General features: G+C 37.7%; 1 protein-coding gene across 6 annotated transcripts in view; it reads right to left on the minus strand.

Moving 5' to 3' along the window:
* Positions 1-543: 543 nt before the first annotated feature.
* Positions 544-25,558, minus strand: part of ST18 (ST18 C2H2C-type zinc finger transcription factor) — a 182,684-nt gene continuing 157,669 nt past the window's right edge. For all 6 annotated transcript variants that reach the window (XM_051774222.1, XM_051774229.1, XM_051774264.1 and 3 more), the window contains 10 exons: positions 20,495-20,610; positions 17,150-17,212; positions 16,285-16,353; positions 11,297-11,359; positions 11,130-11,210; positions 9,871-10,092; positions 7,777-7,865; positions 6,224-6,327; positions 3,834-3,977; positions 544-3,042 (listed from right to left, as the gene is read on the minus strand). In XM_051774222.1, coding sequence (XP_051630182.1) covers positions 2,902-3,042; positions 3,834-3,977; positions 6,224-6,327; positions 7,777-7,865; positions 9,871-10,092; positions 11,130-11,210; positions 11,297-11,359; positions 16,285-16,353; positions 17,150-17,212; positions 20,495-20,610 — 1,092 coding nt within the window. In that variant the 3' untranslated portion in view covers positions 544-2,901. The remainder of the gene's footprint in view (positions 3,043-3,833; positions 3,978-6,223; positions 6,328-7,776; positions 7,866-9,870; positions 10,093-11,129; positions 11,211-11,296; positions 11,360-16,284; positions 16,354-17,149; positions 17,213-20,494; positions 20,611-25,558) is intronic.

A 25,558-nucleotide genomic window follows, 5' to 3' on the forward strand; every position in this document is an offset into this window, starting at 1 on the left:
GGAAATATTGTCTTTCTAAAACCAGCAGATTTTTATTTGTGCAACATCTAAGCACTGCAATTCTCCGCAGAAAATTGCACTGGAACAGTGGGCGGTTCCGAATTGCTGGAAACTTTACAATGGCTTTTATGTTTAAACATCATTTAGCAGCTGTTAAAGGTCAGCACAAATCCTGTACTTTATCAGTATAAATGAAGTCTACAACTGCCAAGAAAAGAATGCATTAAATAATGCAGTGATTATCATCTTGATTTTTTTCCCTTCGGAAGTGAAAAGGACCTCTTAAACGGTTCTATTTTTCTCCTTCTTATTTCAAATTGACAAAGTAAAACACTAATTAAATTATTTATGTCAGACATTTACTTACAGGGATGACACATTTTGTACACAAAGCAAGTGAAACATCTGACACATTGTATAGTGCCAGGTGCAGTTAAGAAAGTAAAATATAAGTCAACATATAGAGGATAAAAAACCCAAAAAACTTGCTGCAATATTTCATTATCAATTTTATTTTCTACCATACACCAAATGTACAGCACAGAACACAATTTTGTTGTTTTGATGTAAGAAATATTAATTGTATGAAGAAACAGTATACAAACTACTCCAAATTAAAAAAATGCATACATCATTGCTCTTTACAAAAGGTCTAATTTACAGTATAGCTCATCAATGCATTTAAACACAAATAAAAGGAAAACTGAAAGAAAAAAAAACAGTGCACATTACAAAACACATCAAGTACAAGGGAGGCAAATAAATACAAACATACTTCACAGAACATCCTGAGCAAACAACCAAACACAGATAAATTAACCTGAAGCCATAGTAAATCATAATAATAAATACATAGGTCAGTAAGAGATTTTTTTTACTTAAATAAAATATATAACAAATTTGTTAAAATATTTAGTAAATTAAATTTTAGTCTTTGTAATGAGTGAACTCATTTTGTATGCATTTAACAAGTATAACAAATGTTTGCTTTTTGTGTTTTTAGCAAGAACAATAACTTTAATAGCAAATTTTTGTTTGGTGTTCTCCTATTTATATTAGACAGCACGTATGGTAGCTTTTGAAAAATCAATTTAAAAATAAACACAGCTCCTAAGAACATACATTTTCCCCTGTCTAAACTAAGATCGGAGAGTTGAATCAACCTCCCAACAAAAAGCAAGCCCCACCTAATGCAGAACAGTGACCACAGTGCATGAGAGTTGAATCACTTCTGAATAGTACTTTTGTGCAGAAACAGTAATAATATAATTGTATATGTCAAGCCTGTGAATGCCATCATATTCAATCTAAATATAAATGCGGCTAATAAAAATAAACACTTTCATTATAGCACGGAAAAATTAAACACACGCTAGATCCATGTATACATTTACACTGAGGCACATATGCACATGAGGTGTGTGTGCATACAAAAAAGGCAGTTTAGCTGGTTGTTTATACCTTTTTCTTAAAAAAAATAAATATAAAAAAAACTTTTGAAACAATGCTTAATTACTTACAATCCCTGAAATAGACATTGCCTCTGTTATAGCAACCGCTAGTTTCTGACGGACTCAGAAATTCCATACCCAGGCTAACCAGATACCGAGGTGCACGCTGGCACCTCTGTGCAAGTGCTCGTCTGTCCACACCTCCACCTGTCTTACACTCTGTAGCACTTGGTATCCTACCAAGAGACTGGTAACAAACTCAGTATCAGCCTAGTCTTAGTGAAGAAAGATAGGAGAAACCAGTCACGGCGTTGCTACCAGTCATTCCAAGAGACAAGCAACCACCGTCAGGCCAGAGGAGTATTATTCCCCTCCAGTCCGCTGCCTTCTCAGCTGCCGTTAAGTTCAAACCAGTATTAAATGCCATTTCAGGGGAGATGTGTTCGACTCGTTATGCAAAAAGCCTTTAGCTTGGGATGTGCTTGCATTTTTCAAATCCAAATCCAATTCCATAGCAATACTGGTCACTTGGGTAAAACCTCAACGTCTCATATTAAAAAAGTATCAGTACCTGCCTAATTACCCTTCTTGTTTAGAGATAATTGTCATTTCCCTTCATGAGCTAACTCTGAACAAAAACTGCAGTGGTAAAATAAATCTGAAGTTCTCTTGAAACATTTTAAATAATCATTCTCATAGGCTAAATCACACAGCCAAGTCAAGTGCTTTGCTGATTGCTATATTTCATTATTGCTAACGTATTCTTTAACACACTGTTTTCCAGCATACTGTGCTTTTAAGAGCCCAAGTTCCCCACTAGTGGGCACCATTTGTCTTCTCATTCCGTGCATCTTCACATCTCGTGTTACTGCAAACCCATTTCTGATACAAAGCCATTATAAAAAAGCAGGATGTGAGGAAAATAAAACTAGAACCACGGTTCAGTCATTTGTTACTTTCATAGGTTTTTTTTATCTTCCTGTACAAACCCAGCAAGTTATTTAATTTACAGTATAACTTTCAGTCTATTTAAAATCTTGTTGGAAAATAAATTAATAAACACATTTGTAAAAATATGGCAGGCTGCAAAAATGCTGTTAAAAGATAAAAAAACCAACTCTTTGATTAGAAATAAATAAAAAATATAAAAAATAGTTGCACACACTTTTTACATTCACTTTACAAAAACTGAGTGCAAAAGAAGAAAAAAAAAAAGAAATTGTACTGAAATAAATACAATATACTAACAGAGTGCATTGCTGTTAATACAAATAGTCTGTTGTGGTTTTATTCTTTTTTTTTTATGTCAGCTGGGAAAAAATTAGTGCAATGTTGCAATTGTAAATGCAGCATGGCAACCTACACCCCTTAGCAGTACATGAACTCCTAACAGATCCATCTGGAGTTTACTGCTGTTAAGTAATTTCTGTTGCCCAGCAGCTTTCACATCCTACACATGGATGCCCTTCACTGCCTGTTTGATACTTTCCAGCAGAGCTTTGCATTCGGGGGAATAGTCCCGTTCCAGATTGCTGTACATGTCTGTGAGTGTATTTACATATGCTTCGAAATTCTGCTCGCTGATTGGCCCCTAAATGAAGACAAAACAGATTATAATTGTAAGAGATAAAATTAGGCCAAAAAAACCCAAACACCCAACCCCAAAGCATGGAAAAGTAGCGATATGGCAACTGGGGAGAAGTCATAAACAGGGCAACCATCTGTATTAATGGAGGGGTTGTGGAAATGACAGGAGTTGCAGTGCTGGGGGGATCCACGCACTTTCCAAGCAAGCAAAGGAGTTGGAGATATTATGATTACTGTAGCTTTTTTTTGTTGTTGCTTATTTGGCTCTGAGATTGTGGCTGACATTCCCCCTAACCGTCCTTACTTAATCTTTCAGTGGCACTCTTGACATTTGGAAAGGGGACTGGAAACCCAAGTACCTCTGTGGATTTGGCCTGTGTTTGCAAGCAAGGTGTGAAATTTTTGAGAAGGTAGAGCTTTTTTGGCTTCAGAAAAATCACCTGTATTAAACAGTTTAAAGTTTTGATTTGGAAGCAGAGTAAATAAGGATTCTCAGTGTGAAATTTTCACTCTTTGTGCAGGGTGGATGTTCAGATAGGGAGAGACGGGGAAAAAGCCTGCTTTGCACAGTGTGGTATAGGGTAAAGATACCAGTGCTGGCTCAGTCCTGGAAGCAACTGTGCCTGCCATCACACAGATTTCATGATCCAGCATCTCTGCAAAGTAAATCAGGCTAAAAGAGCTCTCTGCTACTGTAGCTTCAGTGCTCCTGCTGGTCCCTGAGCTTGCTCATCTGCTTCAAGCGCTGGCAAGACAGTCTCAAAGAAGGTGCAAAGCTGCTGGCTGTGGTCTTACCATCTGTGGAAGCTGAATGTCAGCGAGACTGGAGATAAGGGCTTGGCTTAAGCCAGCTAACTCCTTCAACAGGCTCTCGTTGTTCTGCTCTATGAGTTTGTTCTCTTCTTCTATTGTTTTCAAATTGCTCTCCATAGATGTAATCTAAAAGACAGGCACGCACAAACACACAGACAAGCAGACCCTTGGCAGCATTGTAACTCCAGTTTGAACTCAAAATGTAAGTTGAGTGATTACAAGAGGGGCTACAACAGATCCGAAACTCAGCTATATTTTTTTAGGAGAGACATAACTACTCCCCCAAATATTCAAAGCAAAGAAGAGGTTGTATTTGCTCTGAATCGATGGACTTCGCTGCTTGTTCATGGAGAAACCTTGGGGCAGGAAGGCACTGGAGGGTGGCCCACAGCAGGAGGAGGGAATTCAGCTAGGGGGGAAGGTCATTGTGGAGCTGGGATGGAGAGTGCGCCGCAGGGCCGGCAGAGGGAAGGAGAAAGGAGGTTGATGTTTACATTGCTGTCCTGCTCTTACAGCATCCCTGCTGATCGACCACAATAGGAAGGGCACGGGTATTAGCTGTTGTGCTGCTTTCCCGCCCTGCTCCTGGGTGAGCTGTGGGCTGGCTGGGATTAGCAGCAGGGCTGGCACTGGAAACAATAAGAGAAAAATAGAGTGGAAAGGAAACTGATATGAGAGGTTGAGTGCACAGCGATCATCACAAAGATGATCTCTGATCAACAGAACTGAAAGGGTTTCGAAAAGAGCAAGATAAAGCAGCCAAGGTAGAAGAAAAATGGTATCTTTTTAAAGTGAGAGCTCTGGAATATATTCAGCTCTGAAGGCTTATATGTCAAAGCAGTGCTGAAAAAACATAAACAGCAACTGCAGGGCCTGTTTTCCTCCTGCCCTTCTCCTTTCCCTGGGAACAGGCAGTGGGACAGGGTCAAACCAAGGGCTGGCATCCCTGTGCCCGGCCACAGCTCTGCAACTCACATAAGGGTGCAGTAACATCCATGATTGTTATGCCCACCCTATCCTTATTAGTATGCACCTCTTTGCACTACTTAATTGCCTCCTGCTGTGGCCACTTTACTTTCTTTTCTCACACACAGCAAAACTCCCCAGTGTGAGAAACCCCTTTTTGCCTGCCTGCCATCCACCACAACCTCTCCTCTGGAGGGTGTTCATAGCAGCCCAACACCTGGCTGGGATGGATTAAAAGGAGGTAGGGGTGTTATTGCTTCTGTTGTAGTTCAGTTCAGGCTTTGCTGGTCAGACTGCCTTCACCAGGGAGCAAGTCTGGGGAGAAGAAATCTGACTGCATAAATTGGGCAATCTCCGTACAAACAGCACAGTGATCACCAGAGAGAACTAAGTGTCCTGAGGCACAGAGCACAGCCCTCCTGCAGTGCAATTTGAGATGGATATCCCCATAGCCGTTTCAGTTTAGATCCAGCAAAAGTGGCATAGACTTCTCCTTTATTTAGACCATACATGCAGTGGTTTTTACAAAACCGGCACGAATCAACACTATGCATTCCAATGTGGTACAAATACAGTGGGGTGTGGTTACACTCAGTTTGGTTTAGATCAGTTTAGACTTATATTCAGTTCCCAGATCTCACTTAAACACTTATTCAAAAAATATTGAGCAAGTTTCTGCTCTTGCTTTTACACAGTCCACCCAGGTTAGCTTCCAGGTGCATGTAGGAGTCTCTGTAGGGATGAACCTACACAGCTCACTCCATAGAACCACTATCAGCATCTTAAAGGTAATTTAACCTCTCCAGTATACAAAATAATGAAAGAGAATAACTCGTCTAACTCCCATCAAACTCCTCTGCTACACAAATTAGCAAAAGGCATACATTATTTACCAGGTGTTGCCTGTAGGCAAAATTCAAACTATTTGGATAACTGACAGTGAACTAGGCAGATTTTCCGAGGTACACCTAAGAACAAAGTCAACTTGCATTAAGAGTTGGAGTGTGCTAGTAAGAGGCAATATCCTCCCTAAAAACTCAAGTCATAAGATCTGCATGGTTTGGTCAACAAACGTTTGATCAACAAAGGAAAATGAATGTTTTGTTTTGTAAATATGTTTTTTTCTGCTTGCCAAGATTAGCTCCCAGCTGCCCTGAATTTGTCATTCACCAGATCTTTAAGACAATAGCCAGGAACCTGCTGCTGATTTACAGAAAACAAGCAAGCAAGAGCTTGACAAAAAAGCATGTAGGATTTTTGGTACTTATAAGTTCCACGGAACGATGGAAAAACTAGTGCAAGGGAGACTAGATGTGTTTAAACATAGCATTTACACAGTATCTAATTTATTTAGCATGCTTAAACATAGCATAAGAAAAGGTACAACTTTCACATTAATGTCATACCTGAGTCTGAAGTTTCATCATGTCAGCTTCAATTTTAAGGTTGGATTCATTCAGTTCTTTTATTTCCTCATCCAAGTGTCTTATTTCTTCATCACTCTCAATACCTGTAAATAGTTGAAAACAACAATGTCAGATTTAAAGTGTCCATATGTAAATGGATGTATGACTTACAAACTACATTACCTGTTACTGAACAAGGAGAAGATAACAAGTATTTCATCAAATGTTTGATCCTTAAATTGTCTTTTACTTTGCTTTTACTGTCAAAATTGTATCCTACCTGTAAAAGATCTATAGGACCTGAAACACAGAAGAGGCTATCTTAATCCTTGAGTTTCACAATTCCTTTTATTTTCCCATTGCAACATGCAATTACAAGCTGAAGGGTGCAGAAAGGAAAAATTACCCAGAAAGAGGAAAGTTTATCATAAAATATAAGGGCATTTTTGCAGTGTTTGGGTATGGGCCTTGGGTTGTTTTTTTTGTTTGTTTTAAAAAAACATAACAGCAACTCTTCTCTTTCAGAAAACACTCCAGGATAACATCTTCACTGGTATAATTGCTGACTTTAATAAGCTCATCTGTACTTGCTTCTGATCTTGCAAGAATTTCTGTGGGGCCAAACCTCTGTGCAGAATAACTTCAATAACCAGTCTTAGTTATATCTGATAAATAGTGAAGTTTAAGTAACAGCAAAAACAAAATTATCAGAAAGCTAACAAGCATTATAGAAAAAAAAAAAAGGAAGGTAGATTTTTACATTCCACCAAGTTAGAAAAAAAAAAAAAAATTCAGCTCTTTAATCAAAATCTTGTCCTGAAAAATACAGAGCAGTTACAGCTGCTGGCAATACATGTCGCTCTTTCTGCTCAGGATCACTCTGAGACGAACTCTGCCTGGAGATTTGTGCCGCAGTTGTTAAAACCTAGAACCCTGAACTGAGTCTGCTGGGGAGCCAGCTTGGGAAATGTGTAAGCAATAACACAGCCGTTTTGCTCAGCAGTTGGAGGCTAAAGACTAAGTTTCCTGAATCCTGGTTCAATCCTCAACTTTCTAAAGCACATTGTATAAGAAAGGAGACTCCTGCACATTTTCCCCTGTAACTATTTGGTAATTGTTGCTTTGCACTTGGGTTAGCAAAATTACCTAAGCACTGCGTAGATACTAAACCAGGTAGTATTCAAGTTAGGGAGATGAGCCAACTTCTGACCACAATATTTCTCCCTTCTCACCTTAGTCATTAGCTAGCCAAGTCCTCCTAATCTGTAACTAATAATTTATTAATAGCAACAGTATTGAAAGCATATCCAAATAAAAAAAAATAATCCTCTCAGACAAGAGAATACCCTCAACGTTGGTTTATCATGATGTAAATGAGAATAATTTTTTAATCTCTCATGCAAAGATTTTTGTTATTTAAGATTTTTTATTACTAGAGACAACTGAAAGTAGTGAGAATTAATGCCAGAATGGCATAAAGGGGCATAAGCATAAATGGGAGTCAGGGCCCTTCTATCTAAATAAATGTCATCGTCTTTTACAAATCTCCTTACCGCCACTTGCTTTAAGCTTGATAGTCATTAATTCTTCTGAAATTTTGCCCTTTTTTATGGTTTGTGCATTCAGAGGACAACCAGACAGGCTGAAACGGATAGGAAAAAAAACATTAGCACCCACTTGAAAATGGCAACAATCCTTTCAGGCGATATTATCATGCACTTGGACAGACCTCTGTACCTAAGGTCACATCAGTATCTCCATTATAGCATAGCTTCGGGGAATGACATAACTCATAAAGAGCCATTTAACTGTATATTGCAGCTTGAAAATTGGTACAGAAATCTCAACCTATAAGTAAACAACTCTTAAGCATATTTCAAAATAATCAAAATAACAATGGCAGCTACAGTTATGTGAAGATGTATTTACAGAATTCTTGAAGTTCCAACACTTATGAATTGTTTTTATTGAGGGATTGTGCTCCAGAGGAGAGGGACAGTATGGTCCTATGAAACGGCAAGTTTACTATCCTAAAAAAATTTAATTAATAGGATGATTGCCATGGTGCATAATTATTGGATCATTTTGTTGATACATAATAATGATCAATACAATAATAACTCTGGATATACCCTGTAGGCTGTAATAGCTTTTTAGAATGGTTCTATTATATAGTCAGTTTGCTTTTTAACCACTGTTCACGTTAAATTACATTTTGCTATTTCAAAGCTTACAATTTCATCAGCTGGTAATTATCTGAGGCAATTTTTATAGCCCACTAAAGGGCTAAGATGAATTGCACTGCCTTAATACTATCTATATAAATAACAAGGAAGAAATACCCATATGCTGAAGAACTGGCAGAAGGATTTGTATTCAGATGTAGCCAAGTAAGGAGTGAAGGAAAATTTTGTTCCACAAGAAAATGGTTGATTTGTGTGTGTGTGTGTGTGTGTGTGTGTATAAAAATTGAAAACAAAAATCCTAACAGACATGGCATTTCCACACAGAAAAAAAAATAATTCAAAAGCAAGCAAGTTTTTGTTGGCTTAGCTAAAAACTATACAGGCAAAGATGCTAGTTCTTCAACTCTAAATTACTGCTTATTATCTCTGCCCAGAGCAGATAGCTAACTGGAAGATTGTCTCAAAGCCATGAGTTACTTGTTAGGTTTCAAATGTCCTAGGAAAGGATATCATATCACAAAGCTATATTTGCTTGTAACATCTTGAGTGTTATTCAGCCTTATGTAGGACAGAAGTCATCTGTACTCTGAGTTGCAGCCAACTAAAATACTATTTATGCTACTTGCTTAATTAGCTAAAATTTACACTAGTGTCCTGATGTAAAGACTTTAACAGGGGATGTAGATCATAAAATTAGGATAACATTGGACTCTGACAGAATTTATTCAAGTCACCTTAGACATTCTTGTATTGCAAAAGATGGTTCAGAGTGTTACGAAGAAAGCAAAGGAGATAGAGAATGTAGACTTAATTCCTGTTAAAGATAGAAAACTAAACTTGGCAGATATTAATTCAGATATTATAGCCAGATTCTTTGAGTAATATTGATTGAATACAGTCAGGTTATAGTAGTGTTGTCACAGTGATAGCTGGTGTTTCTTGTTATTGGTTATATGTGTGACTCCCTCTTTGTAAGGTTAATTTTCTTTGTAAGATTGTCATAACTTCAAACTTTTTAAATCCATATGAGTTCTACATGCTTAATTTTTTTATGTGTGTCTCTAGCTGTTTAAATACAAAGTTTATGAAGACAACATGAAATGAATGCCGTTAGGCTAAAACTTTTCTGGTGACATTTAAATGATATTTCCATTTTCTTTTAAAGATGTGCAGATACAAATCTATATTTCCCTAGGAAAGAACTCTATTTAATTTTAAACTGTGTAGGCACTGTGCTAATCTGAAGACCTAGGAAAGTCATGCTGCAATGGGAACATAGAAAAAGACATAAAAGTTTAAGTCTCTCAAAGTAATTCTGTTTTGTATCACTCTAGCTGCAATGTAAACCATGTTGCTATTTAAAAGACTTCAACACAGTTTATTCTGGCTCTAACCTCATACGTTGCCAATTCAACAGTGGATTGTTAAGGAAAAATGAGAAGAGAAAACACAAAGTTATACCTTCTGTGGGTGACAAAAACATTATTAACATGACCCAGCCCGTTGCAGCCTGGCAAAGGACAGTGTGGCAGCTCTTGTTTGTTCAGTTTCCAGGATAGTGAAGACCCATTGACAGGACTCTCCTTCTGTCTCTTGGCAGCCAAAGGACAACCAGAAGCAGTGCGATGAGAAGTGTATTTACCTGATATGTGACCTTGGCCATCACAGCCTATCACTGGACATCTACAGAAACACAGCAAAAGAATCCCTGTTTTTGCTGGAGAGAGCAGACGAAGACAGTCTCAAGAAAGTCTGAGAAAATAATTCCAGCTGCCTCTGCTACTTTGCATTAATGGATTTAAGACTTGGTCCCTGGTGGCACACTGTACCCGAGCATCCAATTCCTGACGAAATGAGCTATGGAGGTTCAGTTGATCTTAAGACAGGGCAATTTAAAATACAGTTGTAGAGACTAAGAAAATAAAACATTCATTTAGATAGTTTTTTACTAGAAAAAAAATCAAAATTCTATTACAGGCAATAAATCACACTTCTTCAACTGTATGGAAGGTCAACATTCTCTCCTCTCTCTCTAGGTTTCTGGTATGAAGCAGAGGGTGGGTTCTGTACCTGGAAAACTTGTGTGCAAACCCATGCAAATATTTGCAAAGAAAGGATATGGATTTTTTGTGCTGCTCTGTCAGCATTATGCAGTTTCTTATATTTCATTAGCAAGTATTAAGGACAACATTGCAAGCAACTTAGTCTTCACATTTATATTCTAGTTATCATTTACAGATTTCAATGGAATGTGCATTCAAGCTGGGGATGTAGTGAATCTCTGTTGAATTTCCACTTTAAGTGAAATTCTAATTTATACATAAAGACATAAGACTTACGTATATTTAATTCGTCTGGGATATATTTTGAAAGTATCACTCTGATTTAATTAACTGACATGTTTCACCTCATGCAGTAATAATTTTCCTTCATTTTGCCAATTTTTTTCAACTGGGTGGTACTTTCATATTTAAAATATTCTTTAAAATAATTGGGCCAATGCAAACAGATATAGCAATCCTTCCTCACTGTTCAGTCTCCTCAGTGATGGACTCCACCTGCTTCACTAGAAGCAGAAACACTTGGTTTCGTTCCAGCTCTAGGCACTATTCTCACGTGGTTCAGATTAACTGGGATATCTCCCTATCATCCCTCGTCCTGAACTTTTACGGGCTATTTACCCCCCTCCACTGGTGGTGGATCATTGTTTCCGTACTCACTTAAGTTCAGGATCTTCTTTTTCTTCCTTGGTAGGAGTCACTTTGATACCTCCTTTCCTGGCACGAGGACAACCAGATAAGCTGAAAGAAGCACACAGAATAAAAGCCACCTGCTGCTAGCCGAGAACCCTGAGCACTGCATCCCCATGTGATGGGACGGGTTTTACCTTCTGTGGGATGCATAGTTCCCTGTTACGTGGCCAGAACCATCACAGCCAGGTGTTGGGCACCTATGGAACAATACAGGAAGCTTACAAAATATGGCCTCGAAGATTATTTTTTTTTAAATGAGCAGATTCTTTTTGGGGGGGGCTTTCTTTTTTTTTGCCTTTTTTTTTTTATAACAGCTTTAGTAAGGAATGTGAAATATATTGCATATAATTTGTAAATTTGAATAGTTTATAACACTGTTTGCATCAAACATTTTTCCTTGTACAGAATCAAAGTTACAAAAAGAAAAAATGCAGCTTGATATTGATAGATTTGTAAATTTACTGCTATGTGTTTGTTTGTTTGCTATTTTTATGATGTTTTCAGGTACAGATATAAATAAGCACTTTGCCACTATTTACAGAAAGGAAAATGGAAGCAGAGAAGTAGTTTTACTTTTGAGCATCAGATGATAGCCAGAATTTGAATTTAATAATTTGTATGTTCTAGCACTGTAAGCATACCATGGGACCATCTCTATCTAGCACATGATTCAATTGAGTTTTCAGATGGGCAATTGGATTATGCTTATGTCTCATAGTTCAGGGGTTTCTGTGCGTGTGTGCAACAAACAAGTCTTTCCAAGTATGAATGTTTAATACTGAAACATCCACACAATAAAAAGAAGCAAAACCTGCCCATTACTGTGTTTTTACCAGTGGTCTGGCAGGGTGGGCTTCTTGCTTGCTGTTCATACATGAAGAACACGCTCCAAAAGCCAACTGGAGTCACTAGGTCTTAACACTAACTTCTGGAGCAGGACCTTACTGGTAACACTTTCTATCTCAGAAGTTCAGAGATTTTTTTCTTTTTTTTTTTTTTTTTCATTTAGGCTATTGTATGTTTGTGAGGTGATTTGATTTGGGTTTTTTTTCAGAGAAGAGAAACACACCTCAGCATACAAAGCAGCACCAAAAATATTTAACTTTATAAGATATGTCAGTCTTTTCTATGCTTCTGTATTATACAGCACAAAGTTCTTATACTAAGCACCCCTAAGGGACTTTGAAATGCTCTGATTTTTACAGAGTATCAGAGTTACAGAAAGAGTTGTGCCAAATAATATTGTACTGAACCATTAAGGAAACTTTCATTTTTCAATATGCTCTTAAGGGCCTCAGTTGTTACTGAATCTTTCCTGACTTAAAGTGATGAGTGATTTCATCTAGTCATTGGTAGGCTGCCATGGACAACACCTACAAACAGAATTGTAATAGCACATCTGAGTATGCAGGTGCATCTCTTCACAGATTATTTAAAACTAGTTTTCTGCGAACAATTAATTTGTCAAAAATCTGATTTCTTTTGGACATGAACAAATTTATGCATTGATTCAAGCAGAATTCAGCAAATAATTTCATATGAAGAAAGGGGTGACTTTTTTTTAAAAGACAATGTCAAAACATTTCATGATGACATTTTGTGAACAAAATATTTTGGCAGAATGACATGCCTCGCACTGACAGCAAAGGTAAGGGTTGCAGAGTGCCAGATTTGCTCGACTGTATAGCACTGACTGTTGACCTATCTGAGTGTGGGACAAGGACTGGGCACAATGTCAGTGGAGCAGGCAGCAAGGGCAGATGTCTGGAGAGTGTGAATGCTCACAAGTAAATCCAGAACACCTGCCAAATACCATGGATATTAATTTTGGCTACTTGTTTTATCAGATGATCACAGATAGAAGAGCTGTTTGCATACACTGGAGGTGGACTTTAATTCAGTAAAAGCTCTTTGTGTGAGACATTCAGATCTGAGAGTCTAAGAGTTGTGGACTTAAAAAAAGACACTGAACTAAATTTTAAATCACCCATCTGTATTTACCACTTTTGGCAGCAGACACATTTCACAACCAGATTGGAATACAAGCTATTCTTGAGGTCATTAAAGATTTGAGTCTGAGATATTACAAATACTGATGGAATTATAAGGTGATATTTCAGGTGGACTACTGACAAATCAGTAAAAAGCTTCATTAGCAAGACTCTTAAGCTTGACCACTGGGTTGGGTTTTCCAAATATTGGTTATATCTTTGTATCGATTGTGAAATTCCACAGCACAAGATACATCAACAACGTATTGCCTTACAGTCAGTAATACTCTTGATCTTCATCAGCTTTTAACTGGCTGATGAGTTTGAACTGGTGCCCCAGCTTAGGGAGTTGTACTCTGTTACAGATTCCTGTGCAAAGCCAAGAAAATCAGATTTATGTTGAAGGGCCAGAGGCCTCAGGAGGTCAAAATAAAAGATGTCAACTCTCAAGTGGGTGTAGGTTACAAATTCTTTTACAATTCTTCCAAATTTGTTCTTCAAAAATAAATCTCTCGGTGATTTCATATTCATATTGCAAATAGGCATTGAGTGCCTGCTATTTTGTCCCCTTGTCCCAGAGGTCTGTTTTATCTTTAGGAAGATGAACTACAACTACATGTAAAATTTAAATACTGTGCTGCAGATCTAGGAGCATGTCTGGTTCTTTTGATCCCTCAAAAGCTCACAGGGTATGAACTGTAGTTAAGGCAAACCCATTGAGATCAGCTGAGAAAACCATTAACTGAAATACATCATGCTGCCTATGGAATATGTATCAGTGTCAATGTTTTCTGTGAAACCTTTCTAGAAGAACCGCTAGAATGTCTCCTAAAAATTGACATTTAACCACTGTAAAAGGATAGGACTGACCACCTATTTCTCAAAGTTTCTGAACCGTAAGTAAATATCTCTCTAAAAGTACACATTAAGATTCTTAAAGGCTTGATTAGCCTTTGGTGAAATAGGATGTCAGCCACGATTATCCCTTATAGCTTTAAAATCTGAGTCATCATCAAGTTCAGTATGTTTTAAATTGACCACCTCAGATTGCTCTAAGCAGTAAGAATCCTCAGATAAAATTTTCTTGAATCTGACTCAAAGGCCCACTTTCTGAGCAGATCTTCCTTATTTCCAAACTGTGGATCACATGCAAGCCTTGTATCTTTGCTGGCATAGAGATTCATAATTAAAGCCAAAATCATATCTTGATACTGGCAAATTAAACATGAATAACATTTGGAAAAAAATACACAGCTTTTTCATATTCATGCTTAACTACATGAGGGTACTTTCCTGGCCTGATTCTATGAGCATTTATGCCCTCTGCTCACAAAGCAATACTGAAATTAACTATTGATATCACTGTAGTATTCTATACAGTGCAAGCATGACTGCAGGTTTTGGCATAAGATTTCTTTTAGCCAAAAGCAGAGTTTTGTTCAAAATTTCACCTGAACTATGTTTCCAAGAAGCTAAAATAAGGTGGTACATTTGTGGAAAATAATTTTATTTAGCACTTTTTCCTTTTGCGAATTGTCTGTGAACAGATTTTGATTTTTGCTCTTTTTCTAGTTAATTGAAATTAAATGCTAAGTGCGTTATGCAACATATTTCTGTCTGTGAAATGTCCATGAACTTTGACTTTGTCTTTCACAACTCACTTATTATACATGGCGTACAGTGTGCAGTTTGTCATTTAAGTCATATGCTGTTGCTCCTCTTTCCTTATGGCATGACCAAAACTCTAGAAGCTTTAGTGGAAAAATAACCATATTGGTATGCAAATTTACTTATTCACACATGAATGGAGGGGGGGTGGTGGTGCATGAGGAGCAACTATTCAAAATATTTGTGTGAGTGTCTCTGTATGGCAGAAAGCCAACAAAAGCAGGGACAAATATATATGACTCAGCAAATTACTTCAAATTTGTCAGCATTTTTACAAGTCAGTTCCTTGCTTCTTGTTCTGCTCTTAGGAAACAAACTGAACCTCAATTTTATACCTTTTGAATCAGTCGTGTCAAAAAATGAAGCATTGTGTCAATCTGCCAGTTTACCTACTGGCTTTGGGAACTGCTTTGGACAGTTTTCTGTATAAATGGCCTTTCTTTGCCAGTTTGCTGCATCTCCTGTACATCCAATTCCATAGATACCATCAGTTCAGCATTTCATTTATAATTCAAGTTGTCAGACTAAGGAATAAGACCACTAACATTCGATCTGGGGAAGATAAACACTGAGTCAAATCTAAATGTAGTTACTCCTGCTATTAACACCATTAAAAAGCATAATAGTGCCATGATCAGATTTATGTTATATCTGGACTAGGGATGAACATAAAGGACAGAAAGGACAGTCATGGGATTCTCCCTTTTTTCATGCATTCATGAGTTTTTCCAAGCCATCTATTATGGGGTCCAATTTACAAGTTGCAGAGGGAAAGCTATGAAAGAACTCTAATTACCCTTTCCTTTTCCCCACATCCTTATTGACGAAGCCAATTCATAACTAGATGACTGGTTGCCAGTGCCTCTCTTGACTACAGATTTTTGAAATATTCATATGTCCCTATACATCTGTCTATATAGCAGAGCCTGCACAGTCCTTTTGTAAGTGACATTTCATGGTGAGAATTATGCCAGTACAAAATCATATGACTTGATGTCTGCTTCAGTGACATTAAACTCATAGTATAGGGTAGTGAATAATAAAAAAATTATTTGCAGTAATTCTAGTCTCATTTTTAGATTTATTCTAAATAGATTTATTTCTAACTAAATAATTCCAATTTATTCTATCTGGATCAGGCTGAGTTGTTTGCCAGATCACTCTTACATGTTAGATATCTTCTATTTCTCTCTGATTCAGAAGTACTGGGAGAGCTGCATCTCTCCTAGTGTTTACAATTTTTTCCCCCAGGTCCTGGTTAATTCATGAAAATGAAGGGGTACAAGAATGAAGAACAACAAATGGAGAAAAGTAAACTTTATTTCACTCAAAAGCTTTCAAACCAATTCACTTCACATTTCAGACAAACATTTGACATTGCTCTCAGAGCATTTCAAATAACATAGGGAACATATTGATTGAAGGTAAAAAACAATAACATTTGTGCAATTTTCAATACTTACTTGAGCTCCTGAGAATTAGCAGCCATAAGGGATTTTAATGTCTTGTCAGCTAATGGGCACCCAGAAACACTGAAAAGAAAATTCTATGTGTAATATTTTACTAAACCAAAACATCTGTTTTTTCCTAAAACATCAACCTCCAGACAATCTATGACTTGTAATGTGTAAAAAGATACTCTCTAATATATGCAAAAGAGGAGCACCCAATATAAGACTGTGGTTCTTAAATAACTGGAAAAAATTATCTAGTTAGGGACAAAGATTTTTAGGCCCTGTAAAACTTAGCATGTGGAGGCAATGGTACACAGAGTCCATCTTTTATGTTTCGTACATGAAGGACAGGTAGAGGATCTGGTCCATGTGGTTGGTAAAGACAGAAAATGTTTCCATGCTGCTCCCAAAGGAAAAGAAGGAAATTATTGTTGCAACCCCTAGGTTGACAGTAGGCTATTTATTCTGAGGAAAATATTTAACATCCTCAGGTTATAATAGCAGATCTATGAATTTCAAAGCCATTCAGAGAGAGAGATGCATAAACCTCATTTATAATCACATGCAACAGCATCTGTGTAGAGACTGCTTGTACACTTAGGGAAATGCAAACTTTACTAAAGGACTTATCTGCAAGTCTCAGTTAAGAAATGCAGCTACACTGATAAGCATATACTGCTTAACTCTGCATCAGTGGTTTGAGTCCAAATGTTCACAAATATAACAAAATCAGGAAAAACAGCCACATTTCTGTATGGATTACTTTCTGCAAATTACTTTTGAATACTTATCTATGGTTAGTATAAAAACATTCAAAGATACATTAGCTAAAAGCAGCTCTATTTCCTGTTCTAGGCTTCCTGTTGTTTCTTACCTGCGGTGTGAGGCGTAGTTTCCTGTTACATGACCGCTACCATCACATCCTGGAGTTGGACAGCTATGCAAAGAAGAAGCAATGAGAAATTAGAGTATGTATAATACACCACATAGCTCACCATACACAGCAGTGAATTATGTAATGATCCTTAGGGCGATCACGTTCGTCATTACACATTTCAACACTATCATGACACTGCAAAAAACTAGCAAAACTTCACTTCTATTTTTTAAATATTACTTGAAGCACAGATTAAAAGAATTTTTCCTATTTCCACAATGCAAACAAGTCAAAACCTTATTTTTTATCAATGCCGTGTTAAACCATCATGCTTTGGATAGATATTTTGGTTACAATGTGGGTTATTAAAAAGAAAAGTTCATTATTGTTAAGAAATTTTGACAGCAATTCATAACGTTAGTGCTGAAGTTTCTGAGCTGACCTCCTGTATAACACAGGTCAGAGGACAGTAATATTCAAAATAATTCCTTGACTTCTGACTAAAATAAGGGACCCTCTTTAGAAACACATCCAATATTTATTTGCTGATACAAGTGAGAAATTTGGTGTTACGGTTGCTTGCAGAACGGAAAGCACCTCAAGCTGACACAGGTGAAGTTCAGAATGAGCACATAAGTTTTTCAAGGTGTTTCAGATCTGAACTGAGAAGTGATACAAAGGTGGTTGTTGTGGTTTAGGAATGGTACTCCCCAATTCAGTGCTCCCATTGAGACTCTCCAAACCATGTGCTACTCACTTGATACACCAACCCCACCCCTTTCCCCTCCCCTTACAGTGAGCTGGAGAGGAGAACTGGAGGCACAAAAGGTGCACAGGTTGAGATAAGAACAATTTACTGAAAACAGCAATGAGATAAGAAAACTAACAGTAACAGCAACAATACTAATAACAAAATGTACAAGATAGGCCAACAAGTCACACAGGGTTGCTCAGAACTGGCATTATTCCCCTGTTCCCTGAACCACACTCTACCAGAAGGAATCCTTTCTCCTCAGGAGTGTCTTCCTTTCTCCTGCCCCTGGCAATGATGTGAGGTGGTATAGAATAACCTCCAGATCCTAACCATGCCTTCTCCTGGCTACTGCCAAAATTAACCCTGTCCTGGCCGGAACCAGGACAGTGATGTACGTTTAGCAGAACAGATGCCAAGAGTTGGAGGTATGCTTGACCTGGAGAAGATGTTAGAGCTTCTGTTTTTCCTCAGCCCTTCTTCAGTCATAACACTGAATTCATTTATCAAATTGGAATACAGTTCTCTGCAAAAGGGCAAAGATATCAAGAAATGCAACTTGTACATGGAGGGTGAGGTGAATTAAATATACCTTTGCACAGTACTTTAGAACATCCTAACACTAATGCTTATAAGAATGGTTTTATTTCACTGGGCATATGGATAAAAAGGGCAAGCAGGTGCTGTACAAAAAATGTTAGCTAGTGCTCCATGCTAATGAACAAGGGGTGCCTGAGAAGCTCACCTGGCTATTTTCTCTGAGTGGCAGAATGTTAGGAGGTTTTTCAAATCTGTAAAAAAGCCTTAGGAAGACATCATCCTCATTTTCACAGCCCATTTCAACCTGAGCAATGCAGTTATGGGCAACAGAATTAACATGTAAAAATAGAAAGCAATGCTAGAAGGAGGTATCGAACAACAGTTCACTGCAACTGAGCTAACCATGTTAGAAAATTTTTCTCTGTAAGTGCTTATGTCATTTTAAAAACTTCCTCATGATGGAGCCAGCTGTACTGAATTGTTCTGTACGATTTCTGAGCTCAATGGAGTCATAGAAACACAGTCTGATCCCTATATTACCTATGGATTCTTCTGATAAATTAAAATTACTTCTTTAATTTTCTGCACAACTACATTTTCAATACCTATTTCTACTCACTGTTTGAAAATAATATAGTAAAACCACTGTAAGCTGATCAATGCCCTAGTATGTTATTATTGAGGAGAGTAGAAAAGTATTTTACAGACATCTCAAAACAGGTCAATATCACAAAGGAATAAATATTCCAAAAGAAAAGCCATTAGTCTCCAGCAAATAAACTCTCAGTGATTTTTGTATGCATTTGTTTTAGAAGAAGAGGCAAAACAAACCTGACCTGTAGCAATTTAGGTCATGAACTACAACTGCAGATATAATGTGGTGAGTAGACAACATGCAGACTGCATGACATGAGGTGAAAGAATCACTCTTCACAGCAGCTTGCCCCAGGGAAATGTAAATTCTAGAGACATGGTCAGATCTAACTGTTTCAGTGCCATTGAGTCTGGAGAGCAGGACACAAGTTGCTGGAATGTGACTTGTTTATTTACGGGTGAGCCTGCAGTGATATGTTATAGACTATCATTACTAAGTGATGCAGACCTCACTTTTCTGAAGAGACCTATTCTAGTTTGGGACAAAATGTACTAAAAATGGTTGTTGAGTCCTAGTTGACTAGTACAGTGAAAACTCTGCATTGATATCAAAATGAAGTTGACATGAACCAAAAGGGATTTTCTGAAGAGCCTAGATGAGATTTTAAAAAGTGGCCAGTGTTAGGGTCAATTTTATGAACAATTTAGCTTGGAACAATTTTAGTGAACAATTTAAACTGAAACAAGGTGTTGCATGCAGAAAGATTTGATAGAATTTATTTTCAGTTTTAGATAGGAAAATTTTGGTAATTAACACAGAACAAATGCATCTCAGTACTTGGGAAAAGAGAGTATTAACCTATTCTCCTGGAGTGCGAATTTGGACATCCACTGGATTTTCGGCAGGACAGAATAACTAACTCTTCTTTGAAGGTAACAGATGAAGGACATAAACATAGATTTCCTACATGTTAGAAAAAAACCTGGGACAGTTTCTATCTTGTATTTTGTCTTTTTATGAACTCTACATGTTTCCTGTCTGAGGAGTCCTGACCACTTCGACGCAAGCGCTTACCAATGGATCTCTAGTGGTAATTGCTCAATTAAAGTTTATTTAATTATGTCAGCATAAACAGAGTCAATCTGTAACATGCTATGAAACTGTGTATTTTGTAGAAGGACCCCACTTGTTACTTATCTATCCGAAGAATTAGTGGCACTCAGTATAATGTCAGTCATGAATCTGTCCAGACCTCCAGGCGTACCCTGGCTTGCCTCAGCTCCAAATCTCACGTCTATCCAGTTGCACACCTGAAATGTGGAACTAAGTACCTGCAGGGAACTGTGCAAGTCTCCCCGCTCAGCTCCTACAAATCTGCTCCAAACCAGAAGTCAGAACAACCGTGTAGTCAGTCTTTACCAAGGCAAAGGAAAATGTGGCACTTTTTGTGACTCACGTGATGAGTTCCTTTTTGAGATCTCTTGAATGGAGCTTGGGTTTAGGGCTTGGTATGGAGACGTCTCCTGGATACTTCTTTTCCTCCATATTTTCTGGAGAGTTCACTGGATCTTTCTGAAATATTAGATGAGAATGTGACAAAAGGTTTCTCTCTTCAAGTCGTCCCATGCGTTCAAGAAATAATTTGCCATGGCAAGAAGAAAACCTCTTGTAAAACTTAAAAAAAAAAATTAAAGAGAAATTAAAAAGAAATGACAGAGAGAAATTAAGAAAGCTTAGTACATCATAGTTTCAGGTTCTAATAGGTTGACTTCTAAAAATGTTGTGAAAGGATTTCTGAAGGCAAATGCTGGTTTAAGCTGTACATAGGGAAAACTGAGTTTCAATTTATAAAATGGTGATAAAGGCTAAAGAGAAGTACATAGAGAAAATAAAACTGGTTGTTGAATATATAGAGGCAAACAAGACTTTGGCAAGTATGTTCTTGTTTTTTTTCTGTGTAAGAACATCACTGAGTTTTGTATACAGTTGATATGAGGACTGTTGTACTGTGAATTATTAAACTGCAACCATAAATTTTAAAGAAATTACTGTTTTACGTAAGCATATGTAAATGCAAAGCTTTTTAGATCTGTAGAACGGAATGGCTTGTTATCTTATTCAGAGAGCAGATTCTTGTTAAAATAAAAATCATGAGAACAAAACCACTTTGAAGTTTTCTTAGTAGGAGGCTGCTAAGGGTAGTTCTTGATTTCTACTAGTTGTATATCAAAATTATCACTGCTGCTGGACTGTTTGGTGAATGGTATGAACCATGAGCGTTCACTCCCTTGGGAAGGCATTTTGGGAATTTGGAGTCCTGAAAGGAAATTACATTTTTATTTTCTGAAAAATCTCTTTGGTCACTTCAAAATAGCTTGGTTTATACTGTTTTGAGACTTAATGCCTTCAATTATCATTATTCTTATGAAAGATAAGTATTTCCTTTCTGGAGGGATGCTGTGTGGCTATTTTATCATTCAAGAGTTCTCTAAATCCTATAGCATCAATTATCAAACCTCTATTAATCCCTTCTGGGACTTCATGCTGGTTTTGTGATTCCATTCCAATACCCAGATAGGTATTGCCCAGAGATTACCATCTGTGGGAGCAGAAACTGCTGCCTGTGGTTGAAAGGAGAAGGTCCCAGCTCCTGCTAAACTCATGGGGCTGATGCTCTGGGCTTGTGCAGCTGACAAATGTGCCAGGACAGAGGGACAGGGATGTCTGCAGAGCTGTTAACACAGAGTGGAGGGCTGAATAGAATCTGGACTGAAAATGGAGATACTGCCTAATGGGACTTGTAAGCTCTGCAGGGGTGTTTCTTCTGATAAAGCTTCCATATGGTCCTCAATTCTGGCAGCTCATCTTTGCCTGTTTGGAGGCTGGATCCTCAATATGACTTCCTTCTGCTTTCTGCTATTGGCTACCTACAGTCTACTGAAACTCACACTATCCATACATATAGAAACAATGCCATATTATTGCTACATCGACTACTACTGAATTTTGCAACCACATTTGTGGGGTTAGTTTGTTTGGGAATAATCTAATCTGCTACAAATATAGAAAGTAAAAATAGATATGTTCAGCTTTTCTAAACACTCTTTCACAGTAATTATCTAGTAATTATTTTAGATAAATAGAAAACCCCTCATATGTCTCAGGCTTTTAGAATTTTATTTCTAAAGGAAAACTTCATATAAGGAGCATTAGAGAAAAAAACTATGAAAGGTCTTGACAAAATGTTAGTACAGAAATAATAAATGGTTGAAAGTCCTCCAAACATGGAAACTAAAATGCTAAAATTCAAAACTGGAAAAATGGATGTCAGCTCTGTTCAAGATTCAAGAAACGTCAAAGACACTTTTCCAAAGTTGAGTTAAATCTTGGTTCCAGTGACGTATGGTGGTGGTTTTGCCCCTGCAAGCCACAGAATGTGGATTTGAACTCCTGACTACTGCTGTCCACAAGTTCTGACCTACCTTTCTTACAAACACATAATTGCAAGCAGGGATCATCACCAGTATAAGTTACTGTAAAATCAAAAGCTCCCCAAAGAAAAAACAAAATGGCAACCCTCTGTTGCCAGCTGGAAGGGATCAGATGTCAAAATAACTCCAAAAAACACAGGTAAAATGGTTTCCTCTTAATTCAATGGAGGTTGAAGAAGGCTACCTTATCGGTTTCCTGTCTAACAATTAACTGACAGGCTATATCTGTATCACTGAACTGAGGACCAATGCTGTGTTTCTAAAAATTCAACGCATGCCTTGGCTGGATCCTAACTGCATATCAAAACTGGGGCCCACAACAGCCTCTTCCGCTACTCAGATGTAGAACTGAGAGAAGTCTGGAGTAGGTGGTGATGGAAAGACCCCTCTGACACTCCACTGCGATCCTGAGCTGTGTGATGGACCTCAGAAGGCACCTGCAGCACACCAGAGTAGCCACAACTGTTTGGACTGCAGGATATATTAATATTTTCATATATGTAACTTGTGTTTTTTATCTCACACGAAAGATATCTCTTGATCTCTTGCTGGTGATGGACCAGGAACTTGCTTTTGTTTGAGTTTTTCATCATGTCATTGTTTGATACCCGTTGCACAGAACAGACTAGTGGAGAATTATGTATATCAAGGCTTGACAAAATGCTACAGTATTGCAGTTCACAGCTTCATTTAATGATGTTTCACTGAGTCATTTAACAAAAATAAGATTTCACAATGAGAACTAACATGAGTACTACAGCCACGAGTATAAGTGACACTAGAGGGTTTAGAATTGAAGTATTTTCATTTTCTATACTGATTTCTTTTTCAAATCTTAATAGTAAATTTCCTGAATTAAGTTATTAAGATTTGTAATTTTTTTAAATGGATAGCTATATGCACATACATACATACATACATAAGCATCAATAGTTTTACAGTAACTCCTCTTTTGAAAAATAAAAAATCTAATAAGGAACAAAGTGTGAATACAGTTTTTTTCCTAGTTAACAACCCTTACTATATTTCCCAGAATGAAAGAGGTATATAGACATTTAAACAGGTGACTTCTTCAGCACAGTCTTAGCATCTTGGGGACCACTTGATATCACTCAACAGCATGAAATCTTCAGATGTGTAGAAGCTGCAAAAGTAGCACAGTGCAAAGGAAATGTAGGCAAAAAATGCCAAAATTCTGCCTTTCTAGGACCTTACATCATTAAATGTGGCCCAAAAGGGGTTGCATCTCTGAAACACAGAAGATCAGAAATAAAGATCAAATATTTCTTGATCCTCTACACTTAAGACTGAGAGTAGAGCATCATGTCTTGGCTTATGTGCTTCTCCAGCTACTTAGCTTAGATAATCCTTTGGGAAAACACCTTTAGCATCTTCCACTTTCTGGTGTATTAGGTGATGGTTGTCACAGCTAGTCAAGTCCAACTGTATATATAATTTTTTCGTTTCCCATTTGAATGGATTTATAGTTAAATGCTATCAAAAATCTAACAAATTCTCGACTAAAGAAAAATCAGAACCAGACCCATTAGTCCAAACACCACTATTTCCTGCAAAGAGCATGTGTATATCCATGCATGCACACCAAAGAAAGCAAGCAATGAGACTCCATTAATGTACAGATGGAAGTTTATATTGATTTCAGCAAAGACCAGAACATAATGGTAACATGAATAACAGATAATAGCATCTGGCACTTTTAACATTTTTAAGCCCTGAAATCTTTGGAGAACTGACAGTTGAACTAACTGACAGCTCTAGTTATTTCTCGGCGCTTTCCTTTTGGAGAGATTTTGAGCTTTTTCCAAATTCAGATTTTTTTTTTTTTTAAGGGGGCATCTGGACAGGCTATTTTGCTGAGAAGGAGAGAGACAATATTTTCTGGAAATTACCACCAAAATTAAGCAACTGTTGTGCATATGAACCAGATAACAATGAATTAGAAATAGATATCATCAGTCATTTTCTTTGCATGAGGATAACTGCCAGTCTTGATTTTGAAAACAGAGCCTCTGGCCCTGACATCACTGGACATATCAAGGCTCCCTGGGATGGCAGAAGCTCACAGCAGAGATCTGGGGCCAGATCTTCAATTAGGGACAAACTACACAGTGTCAAAGCACTGAGTGCAAGGGGCAGCAGAGCCTGAGTGCATCAGGCCATTATGTCCTATCACGTTGTTTAGTTGCCTCCAGCTCCCTGTGCTGGGCAGGAAAACAGCCAGACACCCATCACAGCCTTCCAAAAGCCAAGCATGGGTGGGGGGCATGTGGAGGTGCTCCTGCCTTGGCTCTTCTGCTGAGCTGTGGTGGCAGCAGGGAGAAAGAGTGTCATGACAGGCCCCCTGCCAAGTCTGTGACACCTATTGATCCCCTGCAGCAAGGCAGTCAGTCCTTTCAAAGCTTGCTCCTTTACCAGCATGAATGGGGAAGAGCCTGAGTCCCCAGCCTCCTACCTCATGTCAAACCCATTCCAAAACCCTGATATAGGGATTGTGCTCTCATTGGTGAGCTAAGAACCATCATTAGCCCCAAAGAAGAGACTGCAAAGGGCTTTTCAAGACAACCTAGCCTTCAAGAAGTGTAAGCTTTTTTAGCAGTCACATTGTAACAGACTACCCAGTGCTGATTGACTTTTTCTTCACACAACTGAATTATCTTCTAATTTCGTGTGGTTTTGGAATTAAGGCCTGGATCCCCTAAAGTCAGCCCTAAATACTAAAAGCTAGTGTCAGTTTTGATATTTCAACAAAAGGTAATTTCATAATAAATATAATGTTCAAATGCTATTCTTTTGTATATAAAACCAAATGGGGAGTAAAGTATTTGAGGCTGTATAAAACCTCCTAACTGGACATCTTTTAGTCTGTTTCAGAAAGCTATAACATAGGCTTGTCCATGTTAATTACCAGGATTTTATCTTATTAGGTTTTTAAAGATCTGGTGGTCTCTTCCTGATTTAACAAAAATGCAAGCAGTCCATATTCTGACAGTCAAGCTCAAGAGAAATTA

Source organism: Manacus candei, unplaced genomic scaffold (genome assembly GCF_025592945.1).
Source record: "Manacus candei isolate 608988 ecotype Guabito, Panama unplaced genomic scaffold, ASM2559294v1 h1tg000008l, whole genome shotgun sequence".
Taxonomy (NCBI): Eukaryota; Metazoa; Chordata; class Aves; order Passeriformes; family Pipridae; genus Manacus; species Manacus candei.